The sequence below is a fragment of the Coffea arabica genome, chromosome 6c, assembly GCF_036785885.1.
Source record: "Coffea arabica cultivar ET-39 chromosome 6c, Coffea Arabica ET-39 HiFi, whole genome shotgun sequence".
NCBI classification, from domain to species: domain Eukaryota; kingdom Viridiplantae; phylum Streptophyta; class Magnoliopsida; order Gentianales; family Rubiaceae; genus Coffea; species Coffea arabica.
The window spans coordinates 52465624-52480467 of NC_092320.1; the positions used below are offsets into that span (position 1 = coordinate 52465624).

General features: G+C 33.6%; 1 protein-coding gene and 1 long non-coding RNA gene across 2 annotated transcripts; one reads left to right on the forward strand and one right to left on the reverse strand.

The window, feature by feature from the left end:
- Positions 1-849: 849 nt before the first annotated feature.
- On the reverse strand, positions 850-5130 carry LOC113692460 (probable arabinosyltransferase ARAD1). The gene is made up of 2 exons (XM_027210869.2): positions 3487-5130; positions 850-1730 (listed from the first exon to the last, which is right to left on the reverse strand). Exons 1-2 carry the CDS (start codon positions 4369-4371, stop codon positions 1176-1178), a joined length of 1440 nt encoding a protein of 479 aa, XP_027066670.2. The 5' UTR covers positions 4372-5130; the 3' UTR covers positions 850-1175.
- Positions 5131-7339: 2209 nt separating this feature from the next.
- On the forward strand, positions 7340-10795 carry LOC140008102 (uncharacterized). Its single transcript, XR_011815509.1, has 4 exons — positions 7340-7798; positions 9354-9420; positions 9526-9865; positions 10315-10795. It is a non-coding gene; the product is annotated as an uncharacterized lncRNA (long non-coding RNA).
- The last annotated feature ends 4049 nt before the right edge of the window (positions 10796-14844 follow it).

The following is a 14844-nucleotide window of genomic DNA, read 5'->3' on the forward strand; positions in this document are numbered from 1 at the left end:
TCAAACATAATTTAATTTTCAAAATCATGTGCAATTCAACAATGCTATTGTTTTACATCTTTTACTGAAAATGTTTATTAGGTTTGGCACTGGTTTAATAGCATAGACTTGCATATTCTTTTGCAGCAGCGTGACTTCTAATTTTTTTCATTTTCAGAACTGCCAAATTTGGTGATAAAGCTGCATTTAGAGAAGGGGAAACGAGAAAAAGTTACTGTATGATACTTTCAATTTTTGCTGCAAAAAATAAATCATGCTACATCCTTCCGTCAGCATGAAAGAGTAGAAAAAATATCATGTCTTCGTATGCTTGCAAATTTCTCATGAACCACACACACTACAAATTTATCCACTGGAAGGAGGATATGAATCTAAAGAAACTCCTGCTTATTTTATGGGAATAGTTCATTTTTTTTTATGCTGCTCCTGATATCTGAGTTGACCCTGAAGTTTTGCTAGAACCTGTAGAACAAAAGTTACTCATAGAGAAGATCGGGGTTGGCCAGTATTGCATTCTTAGGTGTAAGTTTCCATTTAGATTTAACAAGTTTCAACTCCTTTTAGATTTCACACCAGAAACTTTAGTCCCTCCATATCATTGAAAAGATCTATTGAACGATAAATTTGCGGACTAGAGATGTACTGATGGACCAAATTCGACCTTGGCGAGTTTTCCTGGATAAGAAGGTTTCTATAATATGAAAGCCTTTATTACTAAATTTGTTCTGTCAATTTTCCTTTTCAAAATATTGTAATATTCTTCTCAGATGATTTTACCTGGTCTGGCTGTTCTGTTGTACGTTGAGAGTGACATGCTCGGTTGGTCAAAGCAAATAGGAACACATTAAGTTGAGAGAATCTTCATTTACTCCTTTTCTGTTGGTATTTCTTTAAATGAAGATTCAGAACAAGAATTGCAATTCTCTCAGGATCCAAATCAAATAATACATAATGAACTAATTCACAGTCTGTCTAAACTATGATAATTTTTAATATGGTCATCCTCTGTGTGTGTGTGTGTGTGTTATCCCCCACGAACAATCCCATTGCTATTCTATACTATCGCCCGCAAAAGGCCTTCTATCATGAAATTTGCAACATTGATGCGCTTCCAATCCCAAATATGCCTTTTGCAGCAAGCGTAGGCTATACAGCAAATTTGAAACAGTGAATCCTCACCAAAAATTATTTGGTAAATTTATTGAATTAAGCCATCCTTCTCGAGGTGCATGAGTTCGAGAATATCTTTTGCCTTTGTGCAACTTCATCTTGATAGCAGGAACCTTTCTTGCAATGGCCTGCCATATCATTTGGACTGCATCATTCGCCCTAGATGGGAACTGATACTCAAAGAAACTCTCAACCTCTTTAAGCCTTTTCCACATTCTGGTCCACTCATCTTTTCTGATGCTCCTTATAAGATTTATAACAAATTTTTCCTTGAGAGCATCTGATGTCCGAATGAAGATAGAGAACTCTGAATAGTCCAAAACATCTTCATAAGGAAGCTCTATATCATCACTAATGATCACTGGAACACAGTGGCTAGCAATAGCATCAAAGAGACGGTTTGATGAGGGAGTGTCACCTGCTATATTGAGGCAGAATTTAGAGGAGTGCATACCCTGGGTAGCACTCTTGATACCATCTTTCTGGACACTTCCAAATGAGAAATGCACATCTTTCTCATCTTTCAGCATGTAAAATAACTCTTGACGAACAATTCCACCCTGAAACATGGAAAACCAATATTAACCACCAAAAAAAATCATTGGCCGGTTAGCAGACATGCCTGTAAAAACTAATTTAATGTAGATCAAAGTGTGAAAGTATTTGTCAGACAACTAGGAATTGTAATCCACATTTCATTTCAAGCACGTAAAAAGAACTATGTTTCTTTTAGTACAGGCTAAGAGTTTTTTATTTTTTATTGCTCATAACAGTGAACCTTGTTTCAAAATATGCAAGCCTTAATTTTGGCAGTAAACTAACAAAGTAATCTACTGGTCATACTCGTGAAACTTTTTATTCGAGGGAAGGCAAAGTCAAAGTTGAATATCTGGCTGGGCGAGTATCACAACTCAAAATGTCTGCTTATCTTAGAAGCCGCAGTCACTGTCTACCAAATTTGTGGGTATGTCATTGTGAACTTCACACTGAGAAAGTGTAGCTTTAAAGTACCATTTGATGGAGCAAAAGTGAGGGGAACTGAGAGTCATGTGGCTGATAGTTGGAACCAAAGTGAAGCATCAAGATGAATAGTAAATTGCATGGAACCAAAGCAAAGAATCTTGGTTGACCAGTTACATGAAGTTAACAACTTAGACTTTCACAATTTTAAATGGTTCAGGATGCAACTCCACCAAACCCCCCCCCCCCCCAGGCGGGACTGAAATTGAAAACGTGAGGAACTTTACAACAGAAAATAACCATCTAACTCTTCTTCGTCTCCTTTTTTTTTGGCAGAACCATCTAATTCTTCCCCTCTCTACTACTCGTTTTGAGTCAAAAGATAAGACAGCTAAGTACAAGAAGCCCCTGTAAAGCTAAAATTTCAATCTCTACTTCATCTGATACAAAACCTTAAGAAGTTAAATGATTTCAAATCATTATTGTTGCTTTTCCTCCACAAACTTCACTCATGGTTAATGCAACTTTCATGTAGTTGTTACTTTTGTCTACACTAGGATCCTTGTCCACTTGCTTCCCTTACCAATCTGTCCTTCCTTGGATGCATAGTACAACAATCCTACCATTGTAGACTATCTTTTACAGTCAGAATTACCAAATGGCCTTCTACAGCAAAATGGCAAGGCTTAAGCCAAACTTACTGCCTATCGGCTTTCATTTCAGGGAGATCAAATTGAACCATACATATCACCTACAATCTTGATTGGCAACAAAGATAATAAATGACTGAAATTCATTGCATGCTCGCAAAATTCACATGAAAATTTGAAGAATTTATTCACCAGTTGCTCCCCTCTTTCTTTTGTTCAAAAAGATACTAATATTTCGATATATATTCAATAAAATGCAAATAGTGTATATCTGCTGGACAAAACATGGAGAGAGAGAGACACACACACACACACATTTCTAGATATTTCTTCTCTTCAAATAAAACTCATGCAGCTGAAAGTCACAAAAGGAAGTTAATGTAATTCGGACATGGAATCTATCCTTCTCTGTAGCATTTTATGTTGATGCAAACTGCATTGTGCATTTTTATGGATGAACTAAGTAGTAGTGTTACAGCACAAGTACTAAACTAACATTTGTGGTAGCCTGAATTCTAAACAGGAGTAGCAAATGAACAAACACAGGTACAAAATGATGAAAAAACTAACAGCTAACAACACTAATCTAATTGCCAGACGACAGTGGTCAACTTTCAAATGATTAATCCAGTAGTAAAAGTTGAAAATTTGAAGTAATAACATATAGTTAAGTCATCACAATAATGATGGAGTAAAAGTAACTTACATCTTTTCTGTATATAGCTCCCTGGAAGTAGAGCAAAGTTGGACGAGTATCAAATTCAGATGAGTCATTGACAAAACTTCTAATTACATGTTTGTAAGGTGCAATTACATCTTTGTCAACATTTGCAATGGTTGGTGGATACCTTCCGAAATCTGAAAGGATGAACATTGCTGGCCAAAGCTGTGATCTGGCGTCCAAAAGGCTATTAGGATGGTGTGCAACAACTATATGGTCAGTACCCCCAGATTTTTGCCATTCCTTCTGAGACGTTACATAGGTAACCAATTTTTGCTGAAGCAAGGTATTGCGAGTCTTCTTTTCATGTGGTTTCAACCTTGAAAACCGGTTATAGCAGATAGATGAAAAAAATGGAACAAACACAACATCAGCTTCACTAGAATTTCTGACTCTTACTGCACTTCTGCCACTCAAATCTTTGCTTACAAATTCAGAATATAAAAGATCTAATGTCAACCAATACTCTATACTATGTTGCAAGTTCAATCCTCCAGGGTATTCAGGTATATTAATCCTAATATCTGGCCAAACACTTTTGTTACCTTTATCTTTCCAACCCAAAAGGTCAAAATGAAACTCCGAAGGTAAATCATACATAAAAACCTTCAAGACTTCTTCCCTGTTAGAACTGCATTTTATGACATCCTTGTTAGAACTGCTGACTTCTTCAAAATTATCACCATATCGGGATTCCGAATTCTCGTCATTATCATCTGGCACAGCAAGATCACTGGGGCTTTGCCATATACTAAGGTCTAAAGAATGAGTCCGTCCACTCAAGCGCAAGACAGAGAACCAAGATAATATGAACAGCACAGAAGTTATCAAGAACAAACAAAAAAATGATTTCTGAGATATTAGCCCCATTTCAATTCAAGAATACAGCTAACAACACTTTCTGCTGCAGACTACTAATACTACTTCTCTCTTCTGCCATTTACAAGCCACAACTCCCAAAGAATCACTAAAACTTGCCTAAATTAATCCCATTTCCTATTCCAAGAACAACCCTTTTCTCATTTAAAAGAACGAACATGGGCTAAAGGTTTAATCTTGAACGCTATGATGGAAAAAATATATCAAATGGGACAGAAGGAATGGGACAGAAATGGGACAGAAGGAATGCAGAATACTGAGAACAATAATGTAGAATACTGAAATGGGACAGAAGGAATGCAGAATACTGAGAACAACAATGTAGAATCAAGGAAACCATAACAAACAGAGGAATAAGACAAAAGAGAAACCTAATAATAATCGATATTAAATCCTACCTACATTTGTCAATAGATACATATGTATGAAAGATAGATGGGTTAAAATAGGAAGGAAACAACAAGATCCCAAAAGGAATAGGATGAAATGGGAGCCAAGAAAACGGGGGTTTAATTAGATTCAAGAAGATTACAAGACAAAAACAGATGAACCATAAAGGCAGCTAAATAAAGAAAAAAACAAACCCGCAATTTTATTCCATTATTTCTGTTGGTGCTTTCTATAAATACAAAGGGAGAACAAGAGTCTTTCTTGAGATCTGATACGAAAACATCAACTCTTTTTTCCTGAGCAATATTTTTTTTTTTCCTTTTTTGTTCTTTCCAAGAAGGCGGCGTTGGAACAGGAGGCTCTACTGAAGGAGCGGGCTCATCGGCCACTATGATGGGAATTTGGCGGGTAATTATTTGGGATAATTTCAGAAACCTCCCTTGAGGTTTCTGACAATTGCACTCAGCTCCTCTCTGGTTTAAGAAATTACACTTACCTCGACATATTAAAACCCTATAATACCCTTCACTGAGAAGAAAATTTTAAATTTAAGGCAATAAATTTACAAAACCTAAAAAAATCTATTTTTCTATTTCTTGTCTATTTTCTAGTTAATATAACCTCTTTTTATTATTTTCAATTTTGTGGATATTAGCAAATTGAAATTACAAAATCTATAAAGGGAATAGATTATGTGTCAAATTAGAACGAAATGAAGAGACTCACAGTGATAGAGAAATAAATAATGAAATTGATGATTGAAATAAGAAAAAGAACTAAAGATGTGGAATTTGTTATATTTTGTTTATTGTTAAGAAAAACTTTTATAAAATGCCAATAATTACATAATCATTTCTTTCATTAGATTAGAAATTTTTTATTATGATTTTATTGTGGATGTAGAATTTATTCTCAACTTTTGAGATATTAATATTTTTAAGGTCATAGGAGAATTGTAATAGTGGTTCTAGGTCAAATTAACTTATATTGAAAAGTTATTTAAGTATTGATATTTAATTTGAGGGTACAAAATCGGTTGTCAATGGGGTTTTGTGTATTTTTTTTATCATGGCAAGTGTTGATATTGTATATGGAATTTGGGATCTGTTGAATAGTTACTTGATTTTAAAACTTATGCTTGGATAGTTATTAAGGATTTGGCTTGTTGATTTATGTAAAGTGTGGAAAAAAATGATTGAGTATATTATATTTTTCTTTCTTAGTTTTGTACAAAAGAGCAATTTAGGATTTTTGAAAGAAAATCTAAATTCTTGGACCTATATTATTACTAAATAGTAAAAGTAGGGGAAGTATATGTAATTTTTAAAACCTGAGATTTGTGCTTTTTGCAATTGTGAGAAACCTCAGGGGAGGTTCGTGAAATTATCCCGAATTATTATATATCCAATTTATTTGTTTAGGTAAAATGCCCAAATAGCTCTCAAACTATTACAATTTTTAACTTTTAGCCCTACAATTATTAGTTGACTAATTTAGCCCTCAGACTAAGTAAAACGTATACTTGTAACCCTTTCATCAACTTAAAACAGCACCACTAGGGACAAGCAAGGGTTTGTTCGCACAGGAGATATTCATTCAACTTTCACATTAATCATCATCCAAGCATCAAGAACAAGAAAACCACCAATTCTTTACCAAAAATCCAACCACTATCTTATATTTCCCTTATCCTTAAGAATCATCATCATATAACTTCATCATCAAAAGTCTTAATCACTCTAACCACAAACCTCAACTTCCATTTTGCATCGTCCCTTAAATTTTAGTCACAAAAATCCATTGCCCATTTTCATCTTTTTCAACTTTTCTCTAAAACCAACCACCAAAAGTCCTCCAAATCTCAACTTTAACCTCTTAAATTTCATCCAAATTCAAAAAGAAAAAATAAAGAAAAGAAAAACTAGAAAAAATCAAAAATAAAATAAGTAAAAGAGGAAAGAAGAAAGTGGAAGTGTAAGAGTTGCCGATGCCTCTATCGCCACTAAAATCATCCACACATGTTGAACCATCATCAAAATAGTATTGTAAAGGTCTTTCTTCCTTCTATCCCAAATTTTCTTTTGACAATTTATGAAGTTTATGTGAACCACATGCCAATTGCTTTTCATTGCTCGTAGGTAGCATGCTTATTTGCTTTTGTCATTTTATCACTATGAATGAATTAAAATGTAAGAGCTCGAAATTTTAAGTCTAATTGCGTACACTACCATTCGAAATTTTGATCGTGCAATCTTGTTGGACTATCGACTACTGGGAGTGTTTAATTGATTGCCTTATACTTAAAGTGTATTAGAATATTTTAAATTCATGCATGATTCACATTCATGGAAATTTAATACGAATTTGACAAGAAACTAGTAGGGCAATAGTGAGATGGAATGAAAGTGCAAGGTCTAAATTTTTATTTATCCATGCATTAGACACTTGGCGTGAGTTTGACACTTGTCAAACCACTAAACCAAGTCTACGCCAGCTCATTTGTTTCTTGACATACAAAAGCAATTTGACCAAGAAAGCAAAGGCTTTGTTTGGATTATAAGTATTTCATTTTTGTAATTTCGGAATAATAAAAATATTTGACCAACTTCTTTTCTTGACCCAAATAATTCATCCCCAACTTTTGCTTCGAAAACAATAAAAAGACAATACAATTTTCTGATCATTGTACTGAGTTTCACAAACCAACAAAACCGTAGCTGAAGTCTTTTTCTTTCTTCCTCTTACTCCCCCTCTTCATCATCCCTAACCTCCAAATGCAATAGTATTATCTTAGATGACATATGTTGTTTTGTAAAAAAATGAAGCTGCTGTTTTGTAAGAAAAATGAAGCAACCAGCAAATTTTTGGAAAAACCAACAACTTACAATTACATGGATCTAATAGTTTCCATCAAGTTTGACTTTGATCTAGGTTCACCATCTTTGTTAACTCAACGCCTTTTTCCGCTGCCAACCTTCTTTATCAACCTCGTTTCCTTGGCTCCACGTGCCACATGTTTGTAAATTAGGTACGTTTCCTTGGCTGGAATTCACGAAGCTTTGTCTTTATGCTAAAAAGCATATGTATTGTATAGTGCCCAAGTGCTGCTGTTGTTTAAAATTAGGGTTCGGTAATTATTCTATAAAATTCATCTCCCTGAAACAAATGCATGATCGTTGCATTTTAATTAGCACTTGTAGTGATCCAATTTGCTTCATGGTCTAGTAGTAAGCTCATTTTTTATTTGGGCTATTTACCATTTTGATAAAAATAAATGCACTCATTTTGAATGACTTGCACACGTCTCTAATATAGAACCAACATTGTTTACACTAGCAAAAATGTATATGCTGTGTTTAGGATGTTTTGACTAACCCACTGCACCAAATTGCAATTCCCCTATTTTCACCAATTCAAACCTATTGCCAATGATTCAATTGTTCTTTAGTTCGTAACTGACTATATTGTAGGTATTCGCTTTCTCGACAGTGGCTTCTTATGTTTTTCTATTGTTTCTGGAGTTGGTTGTTATGGTTACAATGGATATTGTGTATGGCTGTTGATGTAATTAAGATGTGCTTCGTAAATGGAAATAGCACCTAATATTTTCAATTGCACCAGGCCTCATTCTTGTAATATCCATCTAAATGATTAAATGATTGCATTTCATTTGGTTAGTATCTGAATGATTATTAGGGTGCGTAGTCTGTGATGGTGTGCTTTTGGGAATAGGGTATTTGAATGGGGGTATGTTAGGTACCTTGTAGGCAGAGAGGAAATAGGTAAGAAGAGCTGGGGTTGTCGGTGGCCGCAAGGAAGACATTGCATGGCACAGTCAGTTTAGGGGAGGGTGGTGGTTAGAAAAGGAAGAAGAGGTGCGATGAAAAGAATTAGTGATGGTTGAGGGAGGGAACGATGATGCTTCTGCTTCTACTTTAGTTGCAAGAATTCAAGGGTTAAGATGATGCTGACTTCATTTTTTTTGTTCCCTGTTTGCATATTTGGCTAGATTGCAAAATTAGCTATGTGTGTCCTATTACTTTACATTTTTGAATACTTTGATTCTTGTAATACTAGTTTACTCAATTATAAGTGTAGTTGAGGGTGAAAAACCTTAGTTATGTCTTCTAAAAATTCCATATATGTGTTTATACCTAAAATTTGTGCACTAAATTGCCACGGTTATACACTTGCACATGGTGTCTCTATCCAATTAAAGGCAAGGGAGATAGGTTTGGGGGAAAAGGCTTTACTACTTACCATTCCAACGTCCTATTGCACTTGTTTTTTGCTTAATTTTTTTGCAGCCACTGAGTATGGAACTGTAAGGTTCCTCCAATCTTTGTTTTACCCACGTTTATATGCCACATAAGCACTGTCGAGTCTGTAAAAGCATCGGTGAGACCCTCGTCCTAGTAAATTTCTGGTTGCATTGCTACTAATTTACATTACTTGTGCACTACGTAATTGTGTAACTATTTTTTACTCAAAAAATCTGATGAATTTTGACACATACGAATGGTTCAGAGGTCTTACTCAGCCCCTAACTTGTGTCCTATTGTTTGTAATTCATTTCGATGCAGTCCAGCAAACACATTGCTAGACCGGTTCAAACGATTTGAGTGCTTGTGCAAGAAACTACTTCATAAGGTTTGAAATGGCTCCATCTTTGAAGTATCGGCACCTACTTACGACTATCGCTTTCCTTTTACAATCTGCCTATGATTTGTCAATAATATACATTTATTGCATTAGATGAATGATGATTCTGAAGTGGCTGATTGGAAAAATCACCTTACGTTTGAGGCATTCTTCGTTGCAACACTTGTAGAGTGGCACATGAATGGTGCTTGGGACAAGCCACCAAAAAGACAGGTTAAACTGGCATCACCTGAGCCTATACATGAATGACAAGTGCCACGTCAATTTGAGATGGGAGCAATATCACTCTAAATTCTACAGGCTGGAAGTTGAGTGGAAGTGTTTTGTTTGCCTAAATGGGATGTCTCAGTCAACAGCAGAGACGGGAGTTGGATTTAACTCGGAACTTCTGTGCTTGCAAGTTACAAAGAAAAAATGGGGCGCTCTTAAGCAGGTAAACTTCTTCTTTATCTCCATTTTTTCCTAGAACAATTGACCAGTATGTTGAAATTTTAGTGCAGTTGCATAATTTTAGTAGAGCCACAGAGGTGGTAAAACTAAGAACCACAATTTTTGCTTTGCTGACATTTCACTATATGCGGTATCGCTCATGAGTACTGCTTTTGAGTTTAATAATATGAAGTAGTGCTTCTGAGTTTAACTATATAGGGAACAGATTGTCATTGTAGGTCAATTAAAATTGTTACTCAAATTGCTATTATGTTTTGTTGCCCTCAATATTTATTTAAATATTGTTGACCTGTTTATCATTGACATTGCTGCATTAGGTTGGTTCTACTTTTGTGAGTGCAAGTTATAGTTCGTAAGTACATTTCTTTTCTTGTACCTTTGGCAGTATCTTCTTGTCGTTTTGAATTAACCGACATTTCACATGGCTTGCAGGAAAACAAGCACTATGCAAGGTTCAAAGAAGGCCGCAGCTACAGTTGCTTCTATGAATTGACAGACATTCTTGAGGGTTGAACAACCATAGGAAAACATGCCCAATCATCTACTTAGAGTGATGTCCTCCACTTTCTATGGTCTGCTGAAAAGACCGCTGCTTCTGCATCAAGACTCAAGAGGAAGGCAAAGGTAGATGAACTTACCTCAGACTTTTGGTGACCAATTTTGGATTGTTAGTCTCAACAAAAAGCTTTCACATTCCTCCAGCTGTTATTTCTAATTAGTGTGGCATTTCAGATAGACTTTTTCTGTGTCTGGAACAATTTTTAATCTCTTCCTCTTATGAATTTGATAGTAGTAGCAACTTAATTTATTGATTAGCTGCTGAGTACTCCTGTCGTTGTGCTACAATTAAAGGTTGAGGACAATTTTCTTTTCAATTTTATAACACCATCATTAGCATATTTGGATTTGTATATATATGTAACAGGTATACATACATATAATTCAATATTGTGTATATATCATATTAACTATATTATATATAATGTAGTATGTGTATACATATACACTTACATATATATACATAATTTTGTTTCAAAATATATATAAATTGGCATATGTTGTAGTTGTATATGTATTTGAATATACAAATATTAAATTCAATTTCTAGGTGTAGTACATATATTACATACATATATATAAATATATTTATATATTTATATGTAAACTTGTGAATATATATATATATAAATATATGTACACTTTTGGGCTGCTTTGCACTATAACTACTCTTACTAGTTGGAACCCAAGGACGCTTCGCATAAGCTTTTGCTATTGGTTGATATATTACTACTGGCGCTGGCTACTCAACTTCGTGAATATGAATATGGTTTTCATAACAAGTTTGCATGTAACTTTAAAAAATAAGGTAGATTCTTTTGCATCTTCGAGATTCAGGTGTACTAGTAATAGTTGGCATAATAGTAATGCAGGAAACACACACAAGTCTCTAGATGAGGAATTGAACACAGATAAGCCTTTTGTGAGGCCTCCTGACTTTTATTTCACTGTTGCTTGGGTTGGCAAATTTGTCCGAGCAACATTCATCTGTCAATCAGTATTAAGCTACCGACACACAATGCGCTATTTGGCAACAACTTTTGTTAGACGAGTTTTTTGCCAAAATGACCTTTTCTTTCAAAAAATATTCCCACAATGATTCAACTCCAAATTTTATTACTAATCTAATCTTCTGACTTTATCCGTTAATAAGGAGCAGCCTCCTCCATGGTTTCTAAATCAAATTTTTCAAACTCAATCAAATTATCGTTACCACCATTATTAACATAGGAGGTTCCAGACTGATGAGTATCCATTCCAAATAAAAGCATAAGACTGTTTTCCTCAGCCTCACATGCCATTCCTCCCATATAGCCACATACACAATGAGTTCCTGTTTAATGTAGTATGACAAAATTAAAACTAATTTTTGTACAATTGATTGAATGGAGAGAGTGACGGAAAATTTTGAATTAACAAGTGATGAAAAATTTTGTATAAACATGACATTTGTTTGGATAGGAAGTTATTTGAAATAATTACTGTAGCACTTTTTGTGATTTGATATATGTGAGATAAAAAAATGGTTGAAAATTGTGCGTATGATGTAAGCAAAACAAAATCTAAAATTTTTATTTGAAAATCTTGCAATCCGAACAAATAATTCCAATTTTGCTAGATTTGTAGTGAGTTTTTCCTTTTTTTCTTTTTTATTTTTAATAGGAAAGAGAGCATCAGAAACAGAAAATTACTGCAATTGAAATAGAGGTGAACAATCAAAATTCTAGATTTTGCTTTCATGTTTAGTGATAATTCCAGTTTCCCTAGATTTGTAGTGAGTTTTTCTTTCATTTTTTATTTTTTTAATAAGCAGGAAAGCATCACAAAGAAAAAAAATACTATAACTGGACCGAAGATGAATGGTCAAATTTTAAATTTTGCTCTCATCTTTGAAAATATTGTCAGGTTTATTTAAATATTCAAGATTTTTGCTCTCATGTATAGAAATATCATTAGATTTATGTTAAGTATTCAAGACTTTTTTGGACAGTAAAGTGACAAGTAAAATCAGAGTATAGTATTATAGTCAAAAAGGAAAAGATAGATTCAGAATAGAATATTATAGTCATGTAGGGGATTTTTGGACTATATTAATGGCTCATGAAGGGTTTTACCCTTTTTCGCATTTCCATTTGAATTTGATCGGATGGATAACAGAAAAAGTTGTTATGGGAATAAAATATGAAATTGAATCATTTTAGGAATATTTTTTGTGAAGGGAGTTATTTAGGCAAATAACTCTTTGTTAGACAGCCTGTCGTGGTCATTCAAAGTAGAAGCTTATGCACAGTGTCGGTAGCATGAAATTCTTATAAAACAAGTTCCACAAATGTTACTGTAAAATCATAATTTTTAAGAAATGTAGGTAGTTTTTTTAATATGCTTTTACCTAAACAAACCTAGGCAAAGTTGAAACTATAGGAATTTGCATCGTCAGCAGGTAGCAGGCCTCTCCGTGGCTACTTCCATATCCTAGCGCAGGTAAATAATTTGATAAATATTGTTGTACTAATTTTTGTCATATTTCTCCAAAATCATTTTTTTTAACAGAAATTTTGAACATTCTTTAAATCGTTGTAAATGCCCAAGCTTTTACGACGCCCAACTTTTTGTTTCCCTGATGTTATTTATTATTTTGAGTATATCGTTTTTATCAGTAATATACGTAGGAAAATTCTCACGCATAGTAGTAATTTTTTAGCAATTTATAGTTTAAGGACCAATTTTGTGGTTTTCTGAAAAATACTCACTTAATAAGGGGTTTTAAAAATTCTCTACCTTAAATTCCTCTGTAGAAACATTCTAAAAAAAGATATGAACAAATTAATTTAAAGAATTGGAAAAAACTCAAATGAGGTTTTGACCTACTAATGCAGTTAAAAGGAGACAGGTATTTGCGTAATTTTAACTCAGTTTTAAATTAGATTCTTCACCATTAACTCATTTGGATACTAGTAAACAAATTTCTAATTTTAGGCAACGATAAACAGAAAAAGAAAAATGCTACACATGAACGTTAAAACATGACTATTATTGGACATGTATCATAATTATAATCCATCCCAATAATAAAATGTTAACAATAATCAAAAAATTCTGAATTGCATCAAATACTTCTTGTTAACTCGCATATGGTCACGAAAATCAATAAACATTGACATGGATCCCAAATTTACATGCTTTTAGTCCACTCTACTTTTATGTACATAGCCTAATAAATAATATTAAACTCTAGAGAATTACTTGGAGATACGTAATCTGTAACATGAAAATAGCTGGCATGTTGGCATAGTTGGTTAAATCAATGATTTGCCACATGCGGTACTTCTTTGTTTAAGTATTGTAAATCTTATGCTGAGACTCCTTGTGCGATTATAGGCATCCTATAAGTTGGATGGGACAAATATATGTGTAGTTGTTTGAGGGTTACAAACATCAAATATATATATATATATATATATATATATATATATAAAGATAGAGTAGCCCTATTGGTTAACATATTGGGTATATCTTCTACTCCTTTTGTATGGCTGTTGGGTATGTTGTAGTTGTTAATCTTTTTTTTTTTTTTGGATGGGTTATACTTGGTAATACATGTTAGATTCACATATATAATTTCGGTGCAGACTAAGTATTTGATTTTAAAAAATTGTGGAGTCATTGTGGAAGAAATTAGCTAAATAGGCTTCAATAAATTATATAGCAGGTTCCATATACAAAAAAAAAAAAAATTAGAAGTATGGATGACAATTGGAATACTTGGGAATCATCTTCAAATTATGATGATGATGACGACGAAAACTGCCAACTCATCTAGTAGGCAATGCTTTTTCTATTTAATCCTATGGCTGAATGAGTAGCTAGATATATATTGCCTCTACTATGCAGAAATAGCATGCTAACTAGCAAAGATTATGTACAAGAAGTGATTCTGTGAGGACCCAAAAAAGTTTATTTTATATTTTCTCTTATTTTGAAAATTTTAATTTTAATTTTATTTTATTTTACTTTGCTAGTCTTAATTTGATAGTGATTTTAAAGGTTAAGTTAAAATTTTTCTCTTTTTCTTTTTATATTTTAAAGCATGTTAATTTTTATAAAGTACTAAGATAGTTTGACTAACTAGTGAGATGTATTTATTATATTTGATGGACAAGAACGAGTGTGGTACTAGAGGGATTATGTGATTAGAAATGTTAAAAGTGTATTAGAGAAACCCTAGTTATCTTGGAGATTAGAGACAACAAGAGAGACAAAGAGATAGGCTTGAAGCATGTGATGCCACTTGTCTATTCTCTAGAGCACCTTGACCAAGACCAAGTTTCCTTCCTATCCAACCAAACTATCATTCCATCACCATTTTTCCTTCTTTTCTTGCTTGTCTTGGTCGAAATTTTTGAA

What these genes read in the sequence shown, in the direction of transcription:
- LOC113692460 (XM_027210869.2), bottom strand. Translation starts at nt 4,371, where the DNA reads ATGGGGCTAATATCTCAGAAATCATTTTTTTGTTTGTTCTTGATAACT. An exon ending in GAGCTATATACAGAAAAGAT is followed by an intron (nt 1,731 to 3,486) that starts GTAAGTTACTTT and finishes TCCATGTTTCAG; the next exon opens with GGTGGAATTGTTCGTCAAGA.